This window comes from Rosa rugosa, chromosome 2 (genome assembly GCF_958449725.1).
Source record: "Rosa rugosa chromosome 2, drRosRugo1.1, whole genome shotgun sequence".
Taxonomy (NCBI): Eukaryota; Viridiplantae; Streptophyta; class Magnoliopsida; order Rosales; family Rosaceae; genus Rosa; species Rosa rugosa.
Window position 1 is genome coordinate 72,231,816 of NC_084821.1, and position 21,119 is coordinate 72,252,934.

Consider the following 21,119-nt stretch of genomic DNA (forward strand, 5'->3'; position numbering starts at 1 on the left):
GGAACAGATAGCGCCTGACTCAATTCCTATTCCCAGCGAAGCTAACCCAGAGGCAATGCCAGCGGTCGTTGTGCGTGAGCCCCCAGCTGAGGAGGTATTTCCCTTAACCAACTAATTCATTATTACTTCCTGGCTTAAATATTCTGACAATACCTTCTTTCAGAATCCAAATGCCTTCAACACTGAGGATGCTGTAGCTGAAGCTGTAGAGGCAGAAGCTGCTGAGCCCGCTCTTAATATGGTTGGTCAGGAACTTCCTCCCCCTGCCCCCCAAGTCGCTGAAGCCGGAGAATTGGAAGACCTTCCTGAACCAGTGCCAGAGGCAGCACCTGTCGCTGAGCCTCCTGAGGCCCCTGTCGCTGAGCAACCAACTCCCTCCACTCTGGAAAGGTTAGCTCGCGTACTCGAAGTGACCCCTCCTGGGGTCGTAGATGAAGCTAGAGAAGGCCTTCGTCGCTTCCTGGGCCCTGATATCTTGATTCCTGGTGCGCCCGTGAGAGTCTTAGAATATTTGAGGGTACTTCTCCGCGAGGGAGCCATCACTGAAGATCAACTCCAAGAGGTCGATCAACTGCTGCAAAATCTTCCCCAAGGGCTCAATGAGCGGGCAGTCGCGAAGGCGCAGGCTAGGCAGACCGAGACGCACTATCAGAACCTCACTCAGCACACAGAGACCGCGCGCGATTTCTTGGGTGACCAAGCTAACCTCATCAGGGAACTGACGCTCGAAAGGAACCACTTCAGGTCCCAGATTCAGGCTTTTCAAGCCCGGTTAACTGACGTTACTACCAGGCTTACTCATGCGGAGCCTCAGTTAGAACAACCCCTCGCTGCCTTCGAGACGCTATCCCAGGAACTGGCTCAGGCTCGTGTGGCAGCCCAACAAGCCGCACAAGCTGCTGCGGATGCTAGTTTTCGCTTAGATGAACTTTTCCTTCGCTTGACCCATGCAGGCCGCAGACTTTTGGGCCTCTAGAATTAAGCCCATGTTTCGTATGAACAATAATATTATTATTAACTTAATATTTAGCCCACATTGCTTGGCCCAAATACATATCAACTTAACTTCTCAAACTGTTCAGCGCTTTAATTTGTTTTAATGCTTTTAAAACTGTTTGAAAAGATTGAAAAGATAATCTCGAAATGGAGCGGTTACCTCCTTGGAGACTGCCCCGCTTCCCACGCGCTTTCAATTATCTTCATTTCCGAGATCTTAGCATTTAACACCAATTGATACGCTCATTGATGGCAGTGAGAAAATCACAACCGCCCATCGTACGGTCGAGGCCACTGAGACTGGCACTATAAATACCTGCACTCTGGAGAGATGATATACACAAATGAATATGGGTTTCCCAGAAATAGTATCACAATCTCTGCTTCTCTTCCTCCAGTTTCTACAATCTTCTCCTCACGATATCAGCCTTAGCCTCAAATTCCTAGGCCTTATGGCTTAACCTCAATACCTGGGTAGGTCTTATGGCCTAACCTCAGGTCCAACCACATGTCTTTGGTCTCTGGAAGTCGCGGTGAAATCCACCGGCTTCATTTAGACTGAGGAACATGTGGTGCTCCCGACGCGGCGGAACCCGATTCTGAGGGGTCCCCTTTCTCAGATTGCCCGCGTAGAGCAGGAGGAAGAAGGGCGGAAGACCAATATGGGTCGCCTGTTCTTGCTCCGTAGCCTACCTCCAGGGTCTGACTGCGTGACTTATGTTTTTCCCCTGGAGGTAGATGTGGTTGTGAGTCGCACTCTCCGTGAAGACCATCTCCATCCCGGAGGATAATCCAACCAGAAGGGTTGCGATGGGTTATTTCTTTCCTTTTTCGTCCGGTACAGACGGTAGCGGCTGCGACTCAGATCAGAGGAGGCATGTGGGTGAAGAGAGGAAGAGTATGAATGCCCGAGCACAGCCCCCTCGCTGCCACAAGATCCAGAAACTCTTAGTAGATCTGTAACTTTATGGTTTTTATTCTAAGCCACTTCTGGCCTTGTAAACCGCAAATGTAATTATTTTGATTTGCACTTTGTACTGCTCTTGGCCGCAAAGCCACTTTATGAATGAAAGTTTTTAACACTTTTGCAAATCGATGTATAAAATAAAGCCTCAGGTATAGGCCATTACATGCATTCTTAACACCATAATGTCAAAGAAAAGAAAAATTGACAACAATAACAAGAAATTTGAAATTGTTGACTAAAAAATAAAGCCTCAAATAAGGCCCGAACAAAAATAAAGCCTCAAATAAGGCCTGAATGTACAGAGTGTTGCCCCCCTAGTATTCGTAGGTGAAGCAAGCACAGGATACTAAGGCCACAGAAAAGGCCTGAATATGGATGAAGCGAACCTGGGGAGACTAAGGTTGCCCCCCTGTCTGAGAAGAAGGTTAATCCGGTGGATCTTCAAACTCCCAAACACTAGGGTAGTATTTCTTCAGGAAACGCCCGTTAATGGGATTGCGGTGGAGGTCGCCATCCAAATCTTTGAGGTGAACGGCCCCACGCTCCAGAATGCGATGAACAACGAAGGGTCCTTCCCATCGCGGAGACCATTTACCGCGACCGGTCAACTTCTCGCCAAAAGGCAAAACAGCCTTCCAAACCAAGTCACACTCTTTGTAACTACGGCCACGCGTCCTCTTGTCATAGGCGCGAGCAATTCGTTGCTTTTCCAAGACCAAGTTGTCCAAAGCTGCCAAACGTTGCTCGCTGAGATCCTTGTGTTCTTGCCACATCGCCTGAACATAATCTTCCCCGATCAAGTGATGCTGATCTTGGACGCGCAAAGACTGGACGTTGATTTCCAAAGGTAAGATTGCATCATGACCGAACATTAGTGCATAGGGGGTCGTAGCAGTGGGATTTCTCTTGGAGGTACGATAAGCCCATAAGGTCTCGTACAACGTATCGTGCCACTGTCTAGGGTTTTCAACAAGCATCTTCTTGAGCAAGGTGATAATAATCTTGTTACTGGCCTCTGCTTGACCATTGGATTGGGCATAATATGGTGTGCTGTGGACGAACTGGATGCCCAAGTCCTTGACAAGTTTCTCTACCTCACCGCCCATAAATGCTGCCCCCCTGTCTGAGACCAACACTTCTGGAATGCCAAACCTGCAAATAATATTCTGAAAGATAAACTGGCGAATGGTAGCGCCGGAAGCTTCCTTCAAAGGTTCAGCCTCAACCCATTTCGTGAAGAAATCAGTGGCTACAATGATGAACTTATGCTGGAGTGAGGAGTGAGGGTGAATCATTCCAATCAAATCCAAAGCCCAGCCTCGGGCAGGCCAAGGTTTAATAATGGGTTGCATGGGAATATTGGGAATGTGCTGCACTGGACCATGCGCCTGACAGTCTTGGCAGCCTTTCGCGAACGCGATACAGTCCTTCAAAATGCTGGGCCAATAATACCCATGTCTTCTGATAAGCCAACGCATCTTGGGGCCTGCTTGATGGGCTCCACAGACTCCCGTGTGCGCTTCGCGCATCAACCTCTTGGCTTCGCGGCCATAGACACAGCGAAAGTCTACGCCATCTTCCCCACGTCGTCGCAGCTCGTCACCTCTGAGGAAATAATTTAAGACAAGAAAACGAGTCTTCCTGTCTGCTGTAAGATCTGGTTGCTTGAGGTAGTCAATCAGCGGAATGAGCCAATCGACGTCAATAGGCTCGAGAACCGCGACGACTGGATCATCCGGTGGGTCAGGCCGCGCGAGCCACGAAGGTAGTGTGCGGCGCTCGACTTTCAGAATGCGCTCGCGAACGCCATACTTCAATGTAATGCCTGTAGCCAATTGAGCGAGCTCATTGGCCGCAAAGTTGCGCTCACGAGGTATGTGCTCCAAATCCGCATCATCGAATTGATCCAGAAGTTCAATGGCGCGATGCAAATAGGGTATAAGCAAAAAGCTTTCACACTTGTACTTTCCTTGGAGCTGGTTGATTATAAGCAAAGAGTCGCCGTGTACCTGAACGTCCCTTACTCCCAACTCTAGCAGAACCTCGAGGCCAATGATAAGGGCCTCATACTCTGCTTGATTGTTTGTACATTTAAACTCCAACTGGAAAGAATAAGAAAAACGATCGCCCGCTGGATTCTCCAGAACAATCCCTGCTCCTGCTAACGTTTCCGTTCTTGAACCATCAAAGTATAGTATCCAGGGCTGCAAGGAGACTGTGGCTTGATACCGAATAGCGTATTCTGGGATGCGCGCTAAATCTGGCCGAGTTATGGTCACAGCTGCTATCTCCAACTCCTTCACTATGGGGATGTCCAAGGTAGGGTGGTGTGCTAGGAAGTCTGCGATAGCCTGTCCCTTTACTGCCTTTTGTGGCACGTATTGTAGCGAGAATTCAGATAAAGTCAATACCCATTTGCCAATGCGGCCTCTCAGAATAGGCCGCGAAAGCATGTACTTGACCAAGTCAGTCTGAGCGATGATGCAAGTGGTAAAGGATAACATGTAGTGGCGCAGCTTGCATGCTGAGAAGTACAATGTGAGACACAGCTTTTCCATCGGAGTGTATCTGGTCTCGCAGTCTGTGAGTGTCCTACTAAGATAGAATATGGCATGTTCGACACCGTCCTCATCGTCTTGGGCGAGCAGGCTGCCAATGGAGGCCTCAGCTGCTGAAATATATAGTTTTAATGGGAATCCAGCCCTAGGAGGAACGAGCACTGGTGGGCTCGCCAGGTAGGCCTTGATTTTATCAAAAGCCTCTTGGTGTTTATGCTCCCAGACGAACTCGCTCTGGCCCTGTAGCTTCAGCAGAGGAGAGAAAGGCTGGATCTTACCTGCAGAGTTAGAGATAAAGCGTCTCAAAAAGTTGATTTTACCGAGCAAACGCTGCAGCTCTTTCTTCGTGCGTGGCGGAGATGCGTTGATGACTGCGCTCGCTTTGTCTTCAGGGACCTCAATTCCCCTCTGATGGACAATGAACCCCAGAAAGTCTCCTGCTTGAACCCCAAAAACGCACTTAGCGGGATTCATTTTAAGCTTGTGCTGTCGCATGCGCTCGAATACTTTCCTGAGATCTGTGATGTGATCCCCTCTTTTCTGAGATTTGACAACCACGTCATCAATGTAAACCTCCAAAATCTTTCCAAGGATGTCATGGAAGATTAGGTTCATGGCTCTTTGATAAGTCGCTCCAGCGTTCTTCAGTCCAAAAGGCATAACCACATATTCAAAAACGCCCGCGAACCCAGGGCAACGGAACGCTGTTTTGTGTCTGTCCTCTTCTGCGACCGGAATCTGGTGATATCCTGCAGTGCCGTCCATGAAGGACAATAATTCATGTTGCGCAACGGCGTCCACCAACATATCCGCGACCGGCATGGGGTAGACATCCTTAGGTGTAGCAGTATTAAGGTCTCTATAGTCTACGCAGACCCTCATCTTGCCATTCTTCTTGCGGACAGGCACTATGTTAGATAGCCACTGATTGTATTTGGCCACCCTGATAATGCCTGATTTATGCATTTTTTCAACCTCCTCTTTGACGAGGATTTGAGTTTCTGAATTCATTCTTCGCGGTTCTTGTTTCACAGGCCTCTTGTCAGGGAGTGTTGGTAGCTGGTGGCAAACCAAGTCCGGTGACAGGCCGGGCATATCCTCGTACTTTTCCGCAAAGCAGTCTTTGAATTCTAGCAATAAGTCGATAAGCCTCTGTTTCTCGCTAGGCTCTAGGTAAGCGCTGATAGCCACTTCCATAGGCTCATCTGCTGTCCCGAGATTGACTTTCTCGGTAGGGTCTCTGACTTTGGGAGGCGTGTCGTCCAACGCTGCCGGAGCGAGCTGAATTTCCACCTCATCCTCTTGTTCCTGATCAGAGAGTTCTTCTTCAACGATTTCCAAAATCGCGATTCGCTCATAGGCCTCTTTTTCCACTAGATATGATGATAATATTTCGTACAGCGAGTGGAGGGCCTCTATCCCTTCCTATGGAAGGTCGTAATCCATTAATCGTTTAAGGGTTTAGGCACAGCGTGGCCAGGCCTTTCCAAGCCTTCTTTTGCGAGCGTAAGCCCCCACTGTGCCAGTTCAGAGGCCGTCACCCCTGTAGGGCGGCCTTTGTTATCGAGGCCACTGACTTGCAATGGAGCGATAGGCTCCAAATAGTACCTGGCATCGACATAGTTTGCGGATACTGGGAATGGACGAGGATCCGCTTTGATCACCTCAGCTTTATCTGTCTCCCTGTTCCACATAATAAGTTCCTGATGGAGGGTTGACGGAACACAGTAACTCCGGTGAATCCAGTCCCTTCCCAGGATAGCGCTGTAGGCCGCATAGCAATCTGTCATAAAGAAAGCATAAACTCCCTCTGCTGGACCTACCTTGATACGCAAGAAAAGTAATCCCAAGGTCTTTGGTACAGTCCCCGCGAAGTTCTTGAGAGTGAGAGACGTTGACTGGATCTTCTCCTTCTTGATTCCAAGCAAGTGCATGGTCCTAGTAGTAATGACATTAACAGCAGCTCCAGTATCAACCATGATCTTGCTAACTTTGGTACCGCCAACTTCTGCCGTGATGTATAAAGGTCTCATGTGCTGGACCATAGCAGGCGTTGGCCTAGTGAAGCTCATGAAGAATTCTTTACTGTTGGCGTCCTCTGTTTCCAGAAAGACAGTCTCTTCTACCGGTGTTGTGACCGCTGACGTGATCTGCAGGGGCTGTGTGCTACATTCCTCAGCTTCTACGCATTCCTGAGCAGCGACCGGTATTGCATACCGCGCGGGGAGCACATAAACCATATTGCAGGACGTATCTAATTCACCTATGTCGTCCTCCAGGTTGAGCTTGGGTTCGTTGACAGGGATAGCCGTGTTGAACTGTTTAGCCAGCCTGTCTACTAAGGATTCCTCAGTGAGGCCTTTTACCTCACACTGCTCATGCTCCTGAACCACGGGAGCTTTTTCTGGGGAAACTGACTTTGGTTCCCTAGCAACGTCCGCCTCTAGGGGATCAACTACTACATTCTGGACTTTCTTAGGTCTCCACTGTAAAGTGTCGGTAGTCCTATCCTTGCCCCCCAGTCTCTCGAAAACTGAGGATTTGGCTTTTGGTTCCTCGCGAAACAACCGGCGCCTGACGTGCGGTCGCCTGGACGGCGAGCTCTCCTTTCTGGCTGGCGGAAATGTTCTCTCCTTTGTAATTCTGCAAAAAACATTGGGCTCAGATGCCTCTTTTGCTGAGCTCGCTTGCTTTCGCAAACTGCGAGGGGCCACTAATGGCTTGGCAGCAAGTGCTTCCATCTCCTTCTGATACTGCTCAGGCGATTTGACCAACTGTGAAGGTTTGATCAGGCCCTGGTCTAAAGCCTCGAGCGCGCGCTTGGCTTCCCCAAACCTGCGCTGCAGTTTTCGCTTCTTGGAAGGACTTATCTCCACTGCCTTCCCCTTCTCCCTGGTGTACCACTTCCCTTCCTTGATGGTAGCGGTTGAAGCAGGTGGTATGTAGGGTTTGGTCAGAATGTCTTTGTGCTTGTTTGCAGCCTTATCCTCTGTCTGCTGATCAACCGTAGCTGCCCTCAGCTTCTTGAACAGGTTGGAGTCCTTTGGTGATGTAGGTGACCCCATTTCCTCCCTTTCTCTCGGGCTGGAAGGTTGATAGTTTCGCGATGGCGAGGCCCACTTCATGGGCGGGAGAGAGCCAAAACGAAATGTCTGCTCGACCTCTTCGTGCGACACTTGGATGCCACACTCTTCTTTGCATCGCGAGCATAACACTACGGGTGAGGCTTGACCATATGGTTTAGCCTTCTTCTGGGCAGGGGCCTCGTTAGGCTCTCCTTCTCGCCCCTGTGTGTTCAAATCCAGGGTTGGTTTCCTCTGGTTCTGCTTGGTCCAGTTCACATCGACCATGTTGATCCCAGTATCAGGAAAAGGGTTTAGGTCAACAAGCGCCGCTGCAGTTACTGGAGCTTCCACTTGAAGACTACCGTTATTGAGCCATACCTGAATCTGGTCCTTGAGCTTCACACAGTCAGCTGTATTATGGTTCCACAAGTTATGGAATTTACAATACTTCTTTCCTTTCAGCTGATCTGGTCGAGGGAAAGGTCCAAAGTCGGTCTTCACCATCTTCGCGGCGATCATCTCATCTAGAATCTCGTGTGCCTTGTTGGCATCATATGTCTACGCCGCGAACTCAGGTTTAGTGAAGGCCATCGATTTGAGCTTGACAGGTTCCTTGGAGATTTTCAGTTGTTTCAAGGCTGGGTTCTTTCTCCCTGTCAGTTCATAAGCGGCGATGTCGCTCTCATCTTCCTCATCGTCCTCCTGAACCAAATCCTCACTGTGATAGTGATAGTAAGGATCATACGTCGCCGGCTGGTAGCTCAGGGCCGCTATAGTGCGATTTTTCCCTGGTACATATGTCCCTCTGGACGCATTCTTCCTGGCATCAGTTTCTCTAAGGAGATGTTCGAAACTTCCCACCTTTGTGATGAGCTCTCCCATTGACTGAATCATGCTTCCATGCTGCTTCTTTCGCTGGCGCGGCTCTAAGCCTTTGATCGCCAACTTGATCAACTCTTTCTCCGGCAGGATCACATTCAGTTTGGCCTTCTGAATCTGGAAGCGCTGAAGGTAGGCCACAGCGGATTCCGTGGGCTGTTGGGCCATCTGGGTGAGAGAAGCCAAGTCTACCTCAGGTTCTGTGGCCCCAAAAGTCTCTCGGAAGAGCTTTTCCATTGCAGGCCAATCTGCCACAGTTCCTGGTCGCAGTTTGGAGAACCACCTAAAGGCAGCCCCTGATAGAGAAGTGCCAAAGATCCTGCACTTGAGGATGTCATCATTCTGGTACTGGCCGCATTGTACCCTGAACCTGGCCAGATGAGTTGCCGCATTCTCGGTATCCTCCCCTGAAAAAGTAGCAAATATGATGTTTTTATAACCCCTGGGGAAGGGCGTGAGCATTATGTGCGGTGGGAAAGGTCCCTCATAGACCCCATCCATCTGGGCCCTAGGATTGGCCAGCCGGATCATCTCCTCCACCTCATCACGTCTCACGTACTCAGGACCAGGAGGAGGAGGTATCGCCACATTCTGGCGAGCAGCAGCAGCCTGCAATGGTATGGCTTGGATGGTATTTGTTGTTGCTCTTTCTCCTACCTGTACAACGCGAGTTGTAACCGGCTGCTGTAGAGTCACGGCCGGCATGGGCATCCCCTTTGCCAGAGCTGTTATCCTAACCAGGTTGCCAGCCTGGTCAATCCCGTAGTAGCTTCCTGGCAACTCTTGATATACGTTCTCTGCCCCGTCGCTGTCGTATTGAACGAACGTAGAATCGGACGAGGTTCCAGCGCCCTTTGAGGCCTGGTGCTTCTGCCTGGTAGTCTGCCCACTTGAGGCAGTACCCTTCTCTTTGCTACCGCCGATGACAAGCGCTTGTTCTTTGTTTTTTGACGGCGTGGCAGCAACAGTTGCGGAAGGTATAGCTGTATTGCTGCTAACCCTCTCCCGCTGATTCGGTGGGACGTATTTGCCCGAACCGGATGGTTGGCCAAGAGAACCAAGGATAGCATTGGGATCGCCCAAAGTCTGGTTCAATACCTCCTTCGCCTGGTTCAACTCGGCCCTTTGCATGGCAACCTCGGTTGCGAGGATCTCTCCATCTTTACGGAGACCAGCCATATCAGCCATTGTCTGCTTCGTATGGTTCGCAATAGCCTCCATTATTCCTTTCTGGCGCTGGTTTTGCTCTTCTGCGATACCTGAAGCATGAGCCATCAAAGCATTCTCAGTCTGTGAGATTTGCTGCTTAGTCTCCTCCGCTTGTTGGGAAATACGCTGGTGTATTTCGCGTGTGACCTGGTCGGCCCTTGCGTTATCCTTTGCAAGATCAGCAGCTATTTTCTTGCTATGGTTTTCAATGTTTTCCAGGATAATCGCGAATACGACCTCGGAGGAGGCTCCCTCTGGGATAGGCTTCGGAACGAAAGCCTCTCTTTCTCTACTTGTCGCTGTGTTGGAGGCAGCGACAGTATCAACCGGCTCGTTGGCCTGGTTGTTGGTGACAGTTTGACCCTCAGCAGTGGTCGGGCGATTCTCTCCTTGTTCAGTCGACATGTCGGCTAAATGGGAATGAAGAGCGAATCTTTGAGTCACTTGTTGTTCTGAAAGACCACGACAATCCGCGCGAGGATGTGGTTTGTAACTGGAGGTCTTATGCTTTGGGTAGTTGGCGTAAACCTTTTGGTAAGGGTTTTCGCTTAACTTCCCAATGGCTAATGTTCACGAAGAGACACTAAATAGGTCCCACTGGGCGTGCCAAAATGTTTGGCTCCAAAACCAGTTGGCTTGCAAACTGTCTCTTTTGAGCGAGTGATTGCGCAGGCGTGCCAGCACCGCGGGGTGCAGTCGTTGGGGTAGTCCCTTGACCTGACTTCTTCTTCAAGCGCTGTGGACGAGGAGAGCACCAACCTCGTCACAGGGTTCTTCTCTAGCCTTTCGGAAAAGGACTTTTGCCTTACGGATAAGGACTTTGGATGTGATCTCTTCGCGTCACCGAATCGATACTCAGTATTGCAGACTAAGCAGAGCAATCATTGGGAAGTTTGGAGAAAGCACGGGTTGCGCTAAAGCGTGACTTTAGCTTCGCTGGGTTGCGAGGGCGTTACCCTTGCTTCGTTGGTAGTAACGGTGGCGGTTGCGCTCGCAGTCGGCTCCTGGGGAGACTGGGACTGGAAGTACGGTCGCCGGTTGGTTTGGTGATGCTGACAGTCGGCTCTCGGAGAGACTGGGACTGGCGCACGGTCACCGGGTTTCAACAAGGTTGAAGGTTTGCTCCGGGGAGGCTTTGTAATCGCTAGGATTGATTGATATGAGAGAGCTGTCCTAATTCGTCCTTGAAACCTGGTATATATACCTAGGGTTTCGACTGCTCCTTGTTGTAGAAGGATTATTGATTGAAGTTTCCTAATCAATCTCTGCTACCTGACTCCAATAAGGTTTCGTTTTCCTCATGGATTCCGGAATGGGCGAAGCTGTAACCCAAACCCTAGTAGGCTTATTTTTGGGCCGCAGGTATCGGCCCGCTGTGCTAGATCCACTAAAGGATATTGCCAAAATTACTTTTGGGCTCAAACAATCGTCTTATTTGTTACCTCCATCTTCTTACAATTCCAACACCAATGTCTCAAACGGAAATTTTTGTCAATTTCATATATTATATTAGTAGTCTTTTTGTCAGTTCCTAATACTTTCTTTTCCTTAAATTTTCTTGAGCGTCTATCGCACAGATTTGCCAAAAAAAGGAAAAAAAAAATGATAGAAGTCTATTGATATGTTATATATGGTTCCAGCACATCCAGACAATTAAGTGATTAACGTGAATTTATTAGCTGGTTCAATTTTCAGGAATCTTAGTAGGAATCAATTGAGTGGTTCTATACCTGCTAGCTTGGGGAATTTATCTTGGCTCAACACTCTGTAAGTCTGTACTTGTGGATTTATGGTTGTCGCGGCCGGCTTGCAATATTTATATCCATAGTTGTGTATTTGGTTCTGGACCTTTTATTTCTGGAACTCCATATGTGCTTATCAAACTTTGGATCAAGAAACCAAAGATTTAATCATCTTTTGGTTATTACTTATTAGTGAGATTACTTGTTTAGAAAATTAACATGGATAATAAGTTGGTTTGCATGTGTACATGCCAAATTGTCAAGGATCTTTACAAAAATCAATTGACGGGACCCATTCCAGCGAGTTTGGGGAATATGAAATTTAAAGTATACAAGTAAGTCTTATATATCATGTTGACCTACAAAGAAAAAAGAAAAAAGGTTTTGGTTTAGCAATATATTTCAAGTTTTCTCTTTGCTTCAATACAGTCGTACATGTTTGTGCAACGATTCTTCTTTGCAGCGCGACATCGGTGTTCTCTTCACACTGTACGTATGGAGGCCATTAATAATCTTAGCTTAATTGATTTCATCATTCCATCTCATGGATGTATAAATAGGATCTACTGGGAAGTTATTAATTTATTTACACGTTCAGGGATCTTTCATACAATCAATTAAATGGATCCATACCAGCCACTTTAGGAAATGTGACGGCCTCTTCAATGACATCGTAAGTTTCTCCATACATATATATATATTTTTTAAATAGGGTCAGTACGGCTGCCCTCAAACCTTGATCATTAATGAAACCTCAGAATACATGGGGGAGACATGATACCTGAACCCCAAATTACAATAAGCATAAAGAGAACATCCCGAGATAATAACGAGAGTCTCAACTAAGAATATGTATTCTATCATGCACCAATTAGCGAAGAGTGCATCATTGACTACTCTATTCGCTTTACAAATGTGGTGACATATCGGAAAGATATCGCTCACCCGGAGCCATAATTTACTATTACTATCAGCTTTCCCACTATGTTGCCACCGGAAAACAATTCCGGTGACACTTAGTTTCATCCTGCCACTGGGAGGTTGCGACCATTTGACGAAGCAAGGAACTCGCCGCCTAACCAGAGCAGACAAGGCACACAAGGTGCGCAGTCCAGGACAGAGCCCACGTCGCCATACCAAGTGATAGGGACTTATTTCTAGCATCAAGCCACATCTAATTAAAAATAAACAGCAATAAAACAATAAAGAAAAACAATCTAGGCCCAGAGCCGAAGCCGAAGCCCACAAACAAGCATGTCCAAGCCCAAGCACCAGACGGCTGGAGGCACGACGCCAACCCCATACCTGCACCACCCATACTTTCAGGCCACCGGCAACCCCGCCGCCACCACCAGCTTGACGCCGCGTGATCGTGATCCACCCAGTATACTGGAAAAAGGCGCCTCTCCTCCCCAGATCAAACCGCCTAAAGCAAATCGGATCCCACAGATCCGATCTGAGAACCGTCAAACCCAGCGCTGCCGTCACGAAGACATCACATCCAGGCAACCTCCGATCTTGCAGCACCAACTCCAACCAACCCTCAGGCCTTCCGCGCTTCGATCTCGGTTCAGTCGACACCATCCTCGACTCAAACCCATCAGATCCACCAACCGTCCTGGGCAGTACCGCCGTCCCCCCGCAGCCCTGGCTTCGACTGGACCACTCTGCTATGGACACCAGGTCCCCTCGAGCCTGTCCGACGACAACGCCGCGAGGGCACGCCGTCGGACAGGGCATAAGTCTCTCAACGCGTCTAGGTTTTCCTCCGCTTTTTGTGGAGCTCTTTTTGTGGCTTCCCCAATCTTATCAATGTGTTGTTCTTTTGCTTCTCCATACATATATAGATGAATATATTATACACACACAAACATCACATATATACTAGCTAATTTGAGAAATTGTTTAAGTGCCATGTGCTCGAAACTTCAAATGAATAAGGAGAAGTATTTACTTAGGTCTCGTTTGGTTAGTAAAAAGAAAATTGGTTTCTTTGTCTTTTCTATGAGCATGAGGTTCACTAGTTTCCCTATCAATGTTTGGGAACACCAAGAAAGTAATTGAAAAATGTATTTAGTTTCTTTTCCAATGCCTGGTTTGTGCATGAATATAGAACAATAAGTAATATCAATTTTCCCGTTTCAAAAAAAAAAGAAAAAAGTAATATGAATTTTCCAGCTGTATCTTTATTATCAAAATACAAACAATTCAAGATTCAAAAGTTTCTTAGAAAAAGTGGTCATCAAAAAAAGTTTCTTAGATAAAGTTGGTAATAATGACCTTTAAACTAGGGAAGAAATCAGCTATCCCCAATTAGTATGTCCCTATTCTGTCCCACTAATAATTTGTCTCCATCTGTTTTTTTAACTAACGGCGACTTAACTTTGTTAAGTTGTATTATTTTTGATTAAAAAAACTAGATTTATTCATCTCCTCTGTTTTCATCGTCTCTCTCTCTCTCTGAAAAATCCTTCACACTTCAGCCATGGTTATTCAGGAAGAAATCAAAACATAGTTTCATCCCTTACTTCTCTCTCATCAAACCCATATCAAGTTTATTATATCAAATTGTAGAAGCCAATTTTGTTTGATTAAGAAATTCAAAAGTTTGAATTGCATATTATTGAGGTCCTTGAGCATTGTTCCCCATTTCATCGTTCTCCTCTCGATCCCTGAAACATACGAAGCGTCCTCCTCTTTCATTCGCCGCTCCAGATCCAAGTTCTAGGAGGATCTGATCCAGCCAGAAACTTCTCCGTCCTTCTCTAAATCCTCCCAACCCCACAGAAATGAATCAATTCAAAATCCAAAAATTCACAACACGATTAAATTGGGGATTCGAAATGACGCCGCTTCGTGCTCCGAGCTCGATCTCCGTCTCTTCCGTGTTGATGATTTTCGTTTGAATTTTATTGTTTCTGGATTATTTTTCTTCTTCTTCTGTTGGAGAATTCATGGTTTCAATTACAATCTGATTTTGGTTAAGTGGAGCAGCAAAAATGATTTGAAACACAAAATATTTGTTATAGATCGTAACAAATTGTTTCCCTTGATACCTGGATACCAACAAATTCTATCTGCCATTGAAAAACCCAGGAAACGTCTTTTTGCTTTCCTTCCAAATGAAACCCAATTGATCTAATTGAAACCCACAGACCCAAATAGAATAACTTAATGTAAAAAAGTGACGCAGTCGGAATGATCGGATTGATAAACTAGGTTTACCAGCAATAAACCTAAGCAAAGATTCTGGAGTCCACCAGAGATAAAAAGAGAATATTCTCAAATTTTATTGATAAAAGATAATAGATAGGTTATGCAGCCGCTTGCGGCTGTATAAATAAGATAAAAGTAACCCTATGGCGACTAACAATGAAACCCTAAAGCCCATGGGTAAAAAGAAAACAACCCAAAAATAATTAGGAAAACCAAAAAGCCGAAAATTAGAAAAATGCAGTTTTGAGGCCCTAAACGATCCCAAAAGCCTGAAAAATGCTACAGCTCATATTGAAACGATCCCAAATTGGGCTGCCATCCATTCTGCATCATATTGAAGGGTTGGAGAAGTGTATAGCTAGGATTAATGACTCGTGAATATTCAAATCTGGAAAAAGAGATGAAGATACAGATAAAGAGAAAAGTGAAGAGGTGAAGAAAAAGAAATGCAGACATTTACAAGCTTTTCTCTTTTATTTATTTAGTAAAAGAAGTAAAATTAACGGGGTTAGAATGTTGTGAGGTTAACTAACAGGTGTTAGCATATTAAATAAGTGACAGGCTTGAGATATGGGTTTTAGGGACAGCTGATTTCCTCCCTTTAAATTAGTATATGCAATTAATGTGCAATTAATGCATGAAAAGTTTGAGAGAAAATGAATCGCATGAGTGTAGGAGGATCTACTTTTTCTTTTATTTTATCTTCATTCAGGAAAGTTATTCTTTTATTTGGGCATGTCAAACACAAGAAAAAATAAATTTTCTCTTCCCAAACTTTCCATTTCGCAAACTAAACGTCTTAGTTCTGTTTACAAATTTTGGAAATGGCTTTCAATTGAATTTAGGAATGGGAAAATGAAATTGATGTTACTTTCCGGATATGTATACATGCATGCAGTGATCCACATGCCTACCAACTGTTCGAGCGTAAGCAATATGACAGGGCTAATGTCAACACAATGTTCTTCCTGTACGTGAGTAGTAAATTAATTAATTATGCCAGATTAATTATATATATATATATGAACATCCTGATCAAATTATCTGTTATTTAATTAGTCGAACTATTTTGTACATTAATTCATTCAGGGATCTTTCATACAATCAACTGACTGGGGCTATACCAGAGAGCTTAGGGAAGTTGACTTTCGCCAGTTATATGTAAGTTGATTTCTTTGCGTTCATGATTTCGATCATATCTTGTTACACTACTTAACAATTAATTATGTACATCGAAGAAATTAAAGCCAGCTAGCTAGCAATAATTGTTTATACATCAATTGACTTATGTGTATTGATCTATCCATATTATATAGTCGTCTGCATGTCAACTTTCTCACCGGCTCTATACCAGCAACTTTGGGTGCGTTGACTTATCTCCAGTCACTGTAAGTACTTAAACTTTACGTACCTACACTTGTTTAATACCCATATATTCCAATGATCAAAATAAATGAATTTATTTGTGCGCGCGTGTGTGTCCACTAATTCTCACAAGTAAGCTCCTTAATTATCCTTTTGTGAAGGCGTTTGCGTGGCAATGGAATATCTGGTACTCTCCCAGAGACACTTGGAAATTTGACAAACCTTGAATACCTGTAAGTTTCATTATATATACGAAAAGAGAATTTGGATTCTTGAAAGGCAAAAATATGTACCACATCGTACGAGTTTGGAAAACTCAATTTAGGTTTGGTCTTGAATATCTTATTAATCTAGCTAGCTATATGTAGAATATATATCAAATATAAATCTATTTGTTGTTGCAGCTTTGTCGGATCCAACAGTATCAATGGGAAATTACCAGAAAGTTTTGCCAACCTTGCGAGTCTGAGCGTATTGTACGTAATTAATTTGCCCCCGCCCCCATTCAATCGTAATTGATTATTTAACGAAGAATTAATCAATTATGATCTGATAATCACTCTGGTTGCCTTCAGTGATGTAACTGGTAACTATTTGTCTGGCCATTTACCTGACTTCATAACCAACTGGACTTCAATCGATAAGCTGTACGTACGTACCCGAGTTTTCTATATATAACCTGTACTGACCGTCAATCGTACACAAGCAGCAATATTTGAATTTATTAATTGCTCTAATTAACTTCATTAAATTTTGTACAGTTTGCTCAACGGAAACAATTTCCACGGAAAGATACCTGCTGGGATTTTTAATTTATCAGATCTAAAAACGTTGTAAGCGATTAAGCCAGTGTGCCAATTTACAGCCCCACCGGCACTAGCTCGCTATTTTTATATTTGTCTTAATTTGGAGATAGAAAGCTCATGTATATACATTCAACTGATGATATGTTGTTTTTCTTTTCTAATTTTGCTTATTTCTACTGTAGGGCAATAAGTGATGTAGGAGACTCTCATTTCCAGTTCCCACCATCTACAAATGTGACGAGCTTATATACTTTGTTAGTAAATTGTTTATTACCCGCAATATATTATTTCAATTAAAAAACTATTCAAATCAATAATAAATGGTAAATATAATGAGTTTAATTTTCAATTTTAAGTCCTCGATTTATTTGAAATTCAAGGGTACTCCCGCACTTCTTTAGATTTTAATAGTAAAAGTCAAATATGTTGGTGTGCATCTGCAGGATACTTAGAAACTGCTCAATCACTGGTCAACTTCCTTCTTACATAGGAAATATGTCATCGTTAGCGAACCTGTAAGCTCTTTTGTTTAGTTTCCTCTTTAAACCTTCAACTATTTCCACATTTAATTAAGTAAAGCTCCGATAAAATATACTAGTATTTTTGTTTTCAGAAAAAAAGAAGAAGAAAAAAAGATAATTGATGAAAACAGTTATTGCAGAGAGAGGCTAGTGGGAGAGAAAAGTGGAATTTGTGGGATTTATTTTGTTTATTTTTGTTAATAAAAATATAATTTGCAATTGTCATAATGGCCCTTGTGATTTAATTAATTCTCAAAGTATTTTAATGTTTTAGGGTCATTTTTGTCAAAATTTTTGATTTTGGCTAACAAAGCCTCTTTTAGCCATGTCATCTTTTATTTCTCCGATCCCTCTCCCTAACATTTCTCTTTTCTCATCATTTTTCGTCTCCCCCCAAACAAGTACTCTCATGCCTTTTTTATTTTGTGTTGCAGAGACCTGAGCTTAAACAACTTAACGGGCAGAATCCCAGATTCTTTGAAAAACTTAAATTTGAGTTATTTGTACGTGACATATTACTTTCCACCCCTCTAAACTATCACGAATATGTTTAACCACAAAAATAGAAAATTGCAATAATGTTTATACTTGCTGATATAATATACCTCATGCATGTTCTCTTCATGTCATTTCAACCAATATGCTTTCTGGGAAAATTCCTGATTGGATTCAAAATGCAGTCTAGAGTAAGATGTATGTTTCAATATATGTACATCCTTGTGCATCCTATCTATTGTGTATTTCGATACCGATAACATTTATTCCTCTGCTGACATTCTTAGGTACCTCTAGTGTACGTACAACATTCCTCATCTATATATATTTTTTTTCATGACAGGGATCTTTCATAAAATAATTTTTCAAAACTAACCTTTAAACCGTCGCCAAAGTTAGAACCGTAAGGAATTTTATATGCATTTTCTATTCCATCATTAAGGATTCTTAATATATTTGAAATATTAATTGCATGATATCTCCTGTTATTGTTCTAGGAATTTGTTTTCGTGCTGTTGCAACTCCTCAACATGTCTGCCAAATATGTATGACCATATCTTGTCTGTTATACTCTTAAGAAAAACTTGACAATTAAGATATTTAGAATAACTTGTGGCGATTATACTTACAGGACAGACCCTATTGAAAAGTATTGTCCCCAGAAAAAACCCAAGTGTAAGTTTATTATATTGAACTCTACCAGTCTATCTATATCTAACAATTATATATATTAATAGTAAATGTGTTTAATTTCTTCAGACCATTCATTGTTTATAAATTGTGGTGGTGGGAAAACACATGTTGATGGAAATGATTATGATCAAGATGATGAAACGTCACAATATTACTTGAGTCCAAAAGGAAACTGGGCTCGGAGTAGTGCTGGAAGCATCGTGGGTCTACAGTCTGCTTCCAATTTTAGTATATTCTTAAAAACCGTAAGATGTGGGCTTTCCTCTGAAGCAGTTCTATACAATAATGCTCGCACTTCACCTGTCTCCCTAAAATATTACGGGTTGTGTTTACATAAAGGCAAATACAATGTAACACTTCACTTTGCTGAAATTGTTGATGATGAAAATGATTACAGAAGTACAAAAAAACGCATATTTGATGTATATATTCAGGTAATGTGTTTCTTAGTTTTGTCACCAATACTCAGCACCCACCGATTTGCATTAGTATTGTTTGCATGCTTTGTCATTTGAACCAAGTAAGTATGAATGGTCATGGTTGCTGCAGGGTGAGAGGAAACTAAAGGATTTCAACATTATAGACAAGGCAGGACGTCCGAATAATATATCTCAAGTTAATTTCACGGATGTCAGTGTAAATGACGGTACACTTCTACTCGGCTGGAAAAGGGCTTGATCAGGGACCTCTAATATCTGCTATATCCGTAACTCCAGGTCAATAGATACTTATTAATTACTTTCCTTCTTTTACATGCTTATATATATTTGGATGATCTGGTCCTGGTAACGCAATTACTAATTGTATGCATATCTAAAGTACAATTATAACAACCTTACATTTTGTTTCTCTTGTCGGGATGATCATTCAACATTGAAATGAGAAATCAGAGTACAAGCTACGCAAACGACTATCTCCCCTGCACATAGCGCTCATTGCTGTGGCTTCAATCATAGTTTTTGTGTTGCTTTTATTGCTTTTTGCCTGGATGATGGGATGGCTGGGTACAGATCACTTACAAGGTAATATATTATATACTGGCTAAGAACATTTGACAAGCATTCACTCTTTCAAGAATTCTTACTGAACTTTAGCTTACATCTCTGATCATTTGTTTGTGGAACAGAAATAGATATAGGTCTAGAAAAGCCTGTTACCCTCAAACAATTAAAAGATGTTACTCGGAATTTTAGCAAGAGGAACGAGATTGGTCAAGGGGGTTTTGGGACCGTTTACAAGGTAACTAATTTTCTCTTTCCTTGTTTTTATGTGGCGTTTCAACTACGAACTTGCGATCTTTAACTTGCAAATTCGAATCTTCAGGAGAAATGGACTTAATAATATATTTCATTTGTTTGGTTGAAATTGCGTGCAGGCTGAAGTGCAAGGGAAAATTGTAGCTGTGAAGAAACTTTCCTCTCATTCAGAGGAAAGGATCAATCAGTTGAAAAATGAGTTTTATACCTTAAAATCAATGAGTCAAGAGAACCTTGTTCAGTTGCTGGACGTTTACAATGCAAAAGGCCTGCATTTGCTCATCTATGAATATATGCACAACAACTCTCTTGCACACGCCTTATTCGGTAATTTTTATTCTATTGGGCCCCTTTCTTTTTGTTATATGTGGTTCTGTTCTAACATTGTAAGTTTATAACGATTTAGGAGAAAATATATTGATTTGGTGACTGTATGGTCGCAGACTCAAAGTCAAAACTGAAACTTGATTGGGAAGCTAGGTTTAACATTTGCTTGGGAATAGCTAAGGGATTGGTGTATCTACATGAGCATCCCAGGCTGAAGATGGTTCACAGGGACATTAAATCAGCTAATATTCTTCTCGATGGAAACCTCAAGGCTAAAATATCAGACTTTGGATTGGCAAGCCTTTACACCGAAGATGATCAATTCAAGTTCATCAAAGTAGAAGTGCCACAGTAAGTAAAACTATAAAACAGTACCTACCCACTGCCTCTTTATATATACTTGTTGCAATCTTTGCTTTAGTGTAATGTTAAGTTACCTCTTGTTTTCTGCAGGGGATATATGGCACCTGAGTATGTTCGAGGAATTGTGACATCTAAAGCTGATGTCTACAGTTTCGGGGTGGTTATACTTGAAACTGTTAGTGGAAGGACAAATGCAGGGCACAGGCGAGATAGCCAGGAAAGTGAATTTCTTTTAGACACGGTAAGCAAAATTGGCATCGCCATGCTTTTCTGCCTTCTTTTTTTCAACTTGTTTGTCCAAACTTTGCTGTAATCTCATTTAACACGATGTATCTGTTGTGTGTGGAAATGCAGGCTTATGATTTACAGCAAAAAGGAAGGCTGGTGGACCTGGTTGACAAAACATTGTCTACCAAGTATGATGCAAAACAAGCCATCATCATCTTGAACTTAGCAGTGAAGTGCACCAGTATATCCCCAACTCTGAGGCCTACTATGTCCGAAGTTGTGAGTGTTCTCGTTGGCGACAAAAAAATTGAGGAGATTTGTCCCCGTGCTCTGAATGATAGTCAAATTGCTCAAGTTGATTCCTCTGTTTCTATGGAAGTAACCTCGAGAGCATCCACTTCATCCAATTTGATCAAAGGGGAAGATGAAAAAG

At 43.6% G+C, this 21,119-nt stretch overlaps 2 protein-coding genes across 2 annotated transcripts in view; both read left to right on the forward strand.

The window, feature by feature from the left end:
- Positions 1-14,999: 14,999 nt before the first annotated feature.
- On the forward strand, positions 15,000-17,322 carry LOC133731479 (probable LRR receptor-like serine/threonine-protein kinase At1g53420). Its single transcript, XM_062158842.1, has 10 exons — positions 15,000-15,064; positions 15,531-15,602; positions 15,722-15,793; positions 15,949-16,020; positions 16,159-16,230; positions 16,402-16,473; positions 16,573-16,644; positions 16,759-16,830; positions 16,986-17,057; positions 17,247-17,322. The coding sequence occupies exons 1-10, from the start codon at positions 15,000-15,002 to the stop codon at positions 17,320-17,322; spliced, it is 717 nt and encodes a 238-aa protein (XP_062014826.1).
- A 1,830-nt stretch (positions 17,323-19,152) lies between these two features.
- The window catches only part of LOC133731480 (probable LRR receptor-like serine/threonine-protein kinase At1g53430), a 3,467-nt gene continuing 1,500 nt past the window's right edge, over positions 19,153-21,119 (forward strand). Inside the window, exons 1-7 of the mRNA XM_062158844.1 lie at positions 19,153-19,228; positions 19,403-19,534; positions 19,639-19,751; positions 19,888-20,095; positions 20,212-20,446; positions 20,549-20,699; positions 20,813-20,927. Of these exons, the coding sequence (XP_062014828.1) occupies positions 19,153-19,228; positions 19,403-19,534; positions 19,639-19,751; positions 19,888-20,095; positions 20,212-20,446; positions 20,549-20,699; positions 20,813-20,927 (1,030 nt within the window). The remainder of the gene's footprint in view (positions 19,229-19,402; positions 19,535-19,638; positions 19,752-19,887; positions 20,096-20,211; positions 20,447-20,548; positions 20,700-20,812; positions 20,928-21,119) is intronic.

Bases quoted from the DNA above. Each gene is read 5' to 3' on its own strand.
- LOC133731479 (XM_062158842.1), top strand. From the start codon at position 15,000: ATGACTCGTGAATATTCAAATCTGGAAAAAGAGATGAAGATACAGATA. The intron at 15,065-15,530 runs GTGAAGAAAAAG...ACATGCATGCAG, and splicing joins ATAAAGAGAAAAGTGAAGAG to TGATCCACATGCCTACCAAC. The intron at 15,794-15,948 runs GTAAGTTGATTT...CATATTATATAG, and splicing joins TTGACTTTCGCCAGTTATAT to TCGTCTGCATGTCAACTTTC.